The sequence below is a fragment of the Gekko japonicus genome, unplaced genomic scaffold (assembly GCF_001447785.1).
Source record: "Gekko japonicus isolate JY-2015 unplaced genomic scaffold, Gekko_japonicus_V1.1 scaffold4619, whole genome shotgun sequence".
Lineage (NCBI taxonomy): Eukaryota > Metazoa > Chordata > Lepidosauria > Squamata > Gekkonidae > Gekko > Gekko japonicus.
The window spans coordinates 46,776-53,692 of record NW_015176587.1 but is presented as its reverse complement, the minus strand read 5'-3'; the positions used below and the strand labels follow the sequence as shown (position 1 = coordinate 53,692).

Genomic DNA, 6,917 nt, shown 5'->3' with positions numbered 1-6,917 from the left:
GGTAGGCGGGGCTGAGAGAGCTCTTCTGAGGACTGCCCTTGAGAGAACAGCTCTGAGATGAGAAGAAGAGATTAGATTTATACCCCACCCTTCACTGCCCGAAGGAGTCTCAGAGTGGCTTACGATCTCCTTTCCTCAAAGCGGCTTACTATCTCCTTTCCCTTCCCCTCCCCACAACAGACACCCTGTTAGGTAGGCGGGGCTGAGAGAGCTCTTCCGAGGACTGCCCTTGAGAGAACAGCTCTGAGATGAGAAGAAATTGGATTTATACCCCACCCTTCACTGCCCGAAGGAGTCTCAAAGCGGCTTACTATCTCCTTTCCCTTCCCCTCCCTACAACAGACACCCAGTGAGGTCGGTGGGGCTGAGAGAGCTCTGAGAGAACTGCTCTTTTTCAAGAACAGCTCTGCCAGAACTTGTGGCTTGCCCAAGGTCATCCAGGAGGTGCAAGTGGAGGAGTGGGGAATCAAACCCGGCTCTCCCAGATTGGAGTCCGCGCACTTAACCACGACATCAAACTATATACCTTGCCCTTCACTCAGAGTCTCAGAGCAGTTTACAATCTCCTTTCCCTTCCCCTCCCCACAACAGACACCCTGCGAAATAGGCGGAGGGAGCGGAGGAAGATACCAAGAGGAGATGCTCCAGAAGGAACATGTGACTTAAATGCCAAACATCACTATGATTAAAAAGCGAGGCAAAGAGGGGCAAGGCTGAGAACTGGGAGGGAGGGGTGTGTGTTTCCACAACATACAGGTGCGACAGCAGAAGCCAGAAATGGTGGGCATCGGCAAGAGTGCAGAAGCCGAACAGAGAAAGTTCCGGATTACGACACTGGTTTATCGTGCGACACCAGCCAGGGTCCCGCGGAATCCGTTTTTGCTTTTCTCCATCTTAATTTCCCTTTAAAACATTCTAGCAAAAGATAAGTTGAAAAAGGACAGCGGAGACTCCGCGACTCACCTCGTGCCTCTCCTGAAACTCAGACATGTCCATTCGAATGAAGCCCTGCAGGACAAAAGAGAACAACTCTTTAGTGGCGGTGTCCTTCGCGGGGGATCGCGAGGGCTCTTTCAACAACCACAAAGAGCCAACTGTGCACTCAGTAAGGCACCACTGCCAGTCCTGTTACCCTGACCGAGAACGATGCCCCATCCACTTTAAAAGGACCAGGTAGGAGGTGATGTGAAAGACCTTTGCCTCAGACCCTGGAGAACCTCAGAAGAGCCCTGCTGGATCAGACCAGTGAAGGTCCATCCAGTCCAGCATCCCATCTCACACAGGGGCCACCCAGTTTCTCTGGAGACAACAGGACATAGAAGCCGAGGTCTTCGTAAAAAGAGCCCTGCTGGATCGGACCAGGGGTCCACCTAGTCCAGCATCCCGTCTCACACAGGGGCCAGCCAGTTCCTCTGGAGGGCCAACAGTGGGGCAGAGAGGCCGAGGCCTTCCCCTGATCAGAACCTCAGAAGAGCCCTGCTGGATCAGACCAGTGAAGGTCCATCCAGTCCAGCATCCCATCTCACACAGGGGCCACCCAGTTTCTCTGGAGACAACAGGACATAGAAGCCGAGGTCTTCGTAAAAAGAGCCCTGCTGGATCGGACCAGGGGTCCACCTAGTCCAGCATCCCGTCTCACACAGGGGCCAGCCAGTTCCTCTGGAGGGCCAACAGTGGGGCAGAGAGGCCGAGGCCTTCCCCTGATCAGAACCTCAGAAGAGCCCTGCTGGATCAGACCAGTGAAGGTCCATCCAGTCCAGCATCCCATCTCACACAGGGGCCACCCAGTTTCTCTGGAGACAACAGGACATAGAAGCCGAGGTCTTCGTAAAAAGAGCCCTGCTGGATCGGACCAGGGGTCCACCTAGTCCAGCATCCCGTCTCACACAAGTGGCCCTCACTGGAGGACCAACAACAGGGCAGAAGTAGCCACTGATAGACCTCTCCTCCATCACTCGGTCTAATCGCCGTTTCAAGCTGTCTGTTCCTGTGGCCCTCGCCACATCCTCTGGCAGTGAATCCCACATTTTAGTCACTCTCTGTATACTACGGGAATGCTGGAGATTCAACTTTCTCGCTGGCCCAGAAGCAAGATCTCCGTGGGGACGCCTCCCAGGATCGGTTAATTGCTGCTTACAGCTGCTCCTCCCCGATAATTTCCTCCGTTTTCGGTGGCCCCCCTTCCCGCATTTAGTGCACTCATTACCTAAACAATCACCCAACTGATTAGCCATCAATAAGCCCCCCTGGTTGCCTGCACGGCCACTGAATCAGGGCAGATCCTTTTGTCCTCGGCAGGGTGTGAAATCGGATGCGGGGCCAGGGACGAAAGGGAAATGTGAATCCCAGAAAGGTTTTTGCTCTGAAATCTTGTACTAGAGGGGACGCCCTGGAAGGGGACAAGACTGAAGGAGGAGGAGGAGATTGGATTTATACCCCACCCTTTACTACCCGAAGGAGTCTCAGAGCGGCTTATAAACTCAACTTCCCCTCCCCCTCCCCAGAACAGACACACCCTGTGAGGTCGGTGGGGCTGAGAGAGCTCAGACAGAAACGGCTCTTTTTCAAGGACAGCTCCGAGAGAACTACAGCTTGCCCAAGGTCATCCAGCAGGTGCAAGTGGAGGAGTGGGGAATCAAACCCGGCTCTCCCAGATTAGAGTCCGCGCACTTAATCACGACACCAAAGTGGCAACGCGTTTAAAATTAGATGATCCCAACAGAAGCCACACTGCCACAGGAGGTGACGGCGGCTACAAGCACGGACGGCTTCAAGAGGGAATTAGATAAACACATGGAGCAGAGCAGAGGTCCATCAGGGGCCATGAGCCACAAGGTATAGATAGGGACTCTCGGTCTGGGGCAATGTTCCCTCTAAGCTGTGGAGTCCTGTGAGCAAAAATTCTACTTTGTGAGCTACTGGCATTAAAGTTGTGAGCAGGTAATTTGGCTACTGCCTAAATCAGTTTGCTCTGGAGCCCCATCCTTCCTGAGCTAAGACAAAAATGTGTGAGACAGAGGCTAAAAAACTGCGAGCTAGCTCACACACTGACTCGGCTTAGAGGGAACACTGGTCTGGGGCAAGGGATGCTCTGTATTCTTGGTGCTTGGGGGGGGGGGGACCAGGGGAGGGCTCCTGGAGTTCTGGCCCCACTGCTGGACCTCTTGATGGCCCCTGGTATTTCTGGCCACTGTGTGACACAGAGTGTTGGACTGGATGGGCCACTGGCCTGATCCAACATGGGCCACTGACCTGCTCCAAGGGAGGGAGGGAAACGTCACACAGGATCCTGGCTCCGGCAGAGCAAGTCCACACACTGCGGCTCGGGGAAACCTGGCCTGGCCTTAAAAGGGCAAAGGGGGAAAAAAAAAGCGCTCACCTTCTTGATGTCTTTGTGAAGGTACCTGGCTATCTGCTTGGCCAGCTCTGTTTTACCTGCATGAGAAGGGGATGGGGGAGAGGCGGTGTGAAGGGAGGAAACACGGTTAGGAACATGAGAGAGAAACCAGTGTTGGATCAGGCCAATGGCCCATCTTAGTCCGACACTCTGTGGCCCAAACCCAGGGGCCATCAGGAGGTCCAGCAGCAGGGCCAGAACTCCAGAAGTCCTCCCACTACTGCCCCCCCCAAGCACCAAGAAGACAGAGCATCACTTGCCCCCGCCTGAGAGTCCCTGTCTATACCTTGTGGCTAATAGCCACTGACGGACCTCTGCTCCATATAAGAACATAAGAGAAGCCCATGTTGGATCAGGTCAATGGCCCATCCAGGTCAACAGTCTGTGTCACACAGGGGCCAAGACCCAGGGGCCATCAGGTGGTCCAAGAGTGGGGTCAGAACTCCAGATGCTCTCCCACTCTTGCCCCCCAGGCACCAAGAAGACAGAGCATCAATGCCCCAGACATAAGAACATAAGAGAATCCCATGTTGGTTCAGGCCAGTGGCCCATCTTAGTCTAACACTCTGTGTCACACGGTGGCCAAAACCCAGGAGCCATCAGGAGGTCCATCTGCGGGGCCACAGCTCCAGAAGTCCTCCCACTGTTTCTTTCAAGCACGAAGAAGACAGAGCCTCTCTGCTCCAGACAGAGTGTTCCATCTATACCTCGTGGCTAAGAGCCACTCATGGACCTCTGCTCCACATGTTTATCCAATCCCCTCCGGAAGCTATCTATGCTTGTAGCCGCCACCACTTCCAGCAGTGAATCCCAAGGGTTAATGACTCTTTGGGTGAAGAAGCACTTCCTTTGATCTGTTCTAATCCTACTTCTCCTTAATTTCATGGGAGTGCCCACAAATTCTCGTCTTGCGAGAAAGGGAGAAAAGGACCTCTTCCTCTGCCTTCTCTATCCCATGCCTAATTTTGTCAACCTCTGTCATACCATCCCCCTCAGAAGTCGCTTCTCCAAGCCCTAACCTCTTAAACCTTTCTTCATAGGTTAAACCAAACTGTTTTCATGACTAATGCTCCCTCTAAGCTGTGGAGTCTTGTGAGCAAAAATTCTACATTGTGAGCTACTGGCATTAAAGTTGTGAGCAAGCGATTTGACTAATGTATAAATTAGTTTGCTCTGGAGCCCTCCTTCCTGAGCTGAGACAAAAATGTGTGAGCCAGAGGCTAAAAAACTGTGAGCTGGCTCACACTAACTCAGCTTAGAGGGAACATTGTTCATGACTATGATTATTTCCGTAGTATCAGTTCCAGAGGGCAGCCGGAAGGCCAAAAAGATTTTCGGGGAGTCTGAACGTCCGGGTGGTTCCATGTCTTGGACACAACGGGTGCTTTTTCACACACTCTGAATGCGGCATTTTCAATTCACTTTCAATGGACTTCCAGAGACTTTACATGGTCTTCCCTGTTTCACATAGTAAAATCCTGTTGCAAAGAGCTTGGAAAGTGGACTGAAAGGGCATCATTCAGTGTGTGTGAAAGAAGAGAAGAAGAACTCTAACAGTTAAATCTAAGATCTTAAAGACATTTTAGCATGTCTGACTAAGTTCGAAAGACATTCGCGATTTAAGGGAAAATTTGTATTCAAGCTGTTTTAATGATCTCCTACTCTTGGGTTTTTAGTCAGTAGTGGTTATCTTTTCTTTCTCCCTAATTGTAGTTCCCTTCCCTTATTTTCTTTGTAGTTTGTAGTCTAATTAAAAAAATGCAATAAAAAATCCCCTCCGGGGGGCCAAAAAAAAGAGAAGAAGAAGAAGAAGAAGAAGAAGAAGAAGAAGAGGAGGAGGAGGAGATTGGATTTATACCCCACCCTTCACTCGGAGTCTCAAAGCGGCTTACAAACTCCTCTCCCTCCCCCTCCCCACAACAGACACCCTGTGAGGCAGGTGGGACTGAGAGAGCTCTGACAGAAACTGCTCTTTCTCAAGAACAGCTCTTGTCAGAACTATGGCTTGCCCAAGGTCACATCAGCAGGTGCAAGTGGAGGAGTGGGGAATCAAACCCGGTTCCCCCAGATTAGAGTCCGCGCACTTAACCACTACACCAAAGCGCCCTAAACAGTGACGGATCACTGGAAACCAGCACACTATTGGACTCAATGGACTCTCTCTAGTCCATTCCACAGGAGCACCATTTGACATTCTGAGAGCCACTACAACATAGTGCTTAGTGTTCTGGACTACAATCCTGGACTCAGGTTCAGGTCTCCACTCTGCCATGGGAGAACGGCTGGGTGGCCTCGGACCACTCACTTTCCCTCAGCCTAGTCTACCTCGCAGGGCTATTGTGAGGACGAAGTAGGGAAGGGAAAGCCGGGCAGTCCCACCGTGAGATCCCTGGAGAAAAGGCGGGACGAAAAGGCAGTAGGTAGGTAATGAGCTACGGTTGTGTTACTGATGGCTGCAGGCTCAATCCCTGGAGGGCCTCCCTGGTTTCCTGAAGGTGGCAAGGGGGGGAGGAGCCAAGGTGGCAGTGTGCCCTAAATCAAAGACCCGTAGGGTGAACTAGCTCTTTTCCCTGTCTCCTGGGACTGACCCACCAGGAAGGGCCTTCCACACTTACCAAATAAAAAAGGTGAAAAAAATCAAAGCCATTCCCCCCACCCAACAGCTACATGACAGCTCTGCTCACCAGAACCGGGCCTTCTGAGGGTGCCAACCTGCAAACGGGCAAAGCCAACAACTGCCTGTCCACGTGGCCTTCTCCGTTGTGCCCCCCCCGCCTTGTGGAACGGCCTGCCCAAGGATTGGCTGGGAAGGCTCCCGCTTCTCTCTGCTTTCCGCAAACTGTGCAAAAGTGGATTATTTAGGAGGGCTTTTCTATGCAGGCAATAGGGTTGCCCTGTACGAAATGATTCACAAAGTGACTTGGGTAAATTATTAGGGGTTGTGGTCTATACTACTGTGTTCAGCTTGCTGAAATGAGGATGCTACTGTGGAATTTTTGTATCGTTTAATGTGTCATCTTAAGACTTAAGCTTTGGTCCAGTTCTGTTTATCATCATCATCATCATCATCATCATCATCATCATCATCATCATCATCATCATCATCATCATCATCATCATCATCATCATCATCATCGACATTGGATTTATACCCCACCCTTCACTACCCAAAGGAGTCTCAGAGTGGCTGAGTTTGGTATAGTTGTTAAGTGCGCGGACTCTAATCTGGGAGAGCCGGGTTTGATTCCCCACTCCTCCAGTGGCACCTGGCTGGATGACCTTGGGCTAGCCGTAGTTCTGTCAGAGCTGTTCTCTCAAGAGCAGTCCTTGAAAGAGTTCTCCCAGCCCCGCCTACCTCACAGGGTGTCTGTTGTGGGGAGGGGAAGGAGTTTGTAAGCTGCTCTGAGACTCCCTTGGGTAGTGAAGGGCGGGGTATAAATCCAATATCTTCTTCTTTTTCTTCTTGCAATCTCCTTTCCCTCCTCCTCCCCACAACAGACACCCTGTGAGGGAGGTGGGG

The 6,917-nt window shown here is 51.7% G+C and overlaps 1 protein-coding gene across 1 annotated transcript in view; it reads right to left on the bottom strand.

The window, feature by feature from the left end:
* The window catches only part of CLPB (ClpB homolog, mitochondrial AAA ATPase chaperonin), a 63,068-nt gene that overhangs the window by 22,112 nt on the left and 34,039 nt on the right, over positions 1–6,917 (bottom strand). Inside the window, exons 3-4 of the mRNA XM_015427523.1 lie at positions 3,380–3,435; positions 964–1,008 (exon numbers count right to left, since the gene is read on the bottom strand). Coding sequence (XP_015283009.1) covers positions 964–1,008; positions 3,380–3,435 — 101 coding nt within the window. The remainder of the gene's footprint in view (positions 1–963; positions 1,009–3,379; positions 3,436–6,917) is intronic.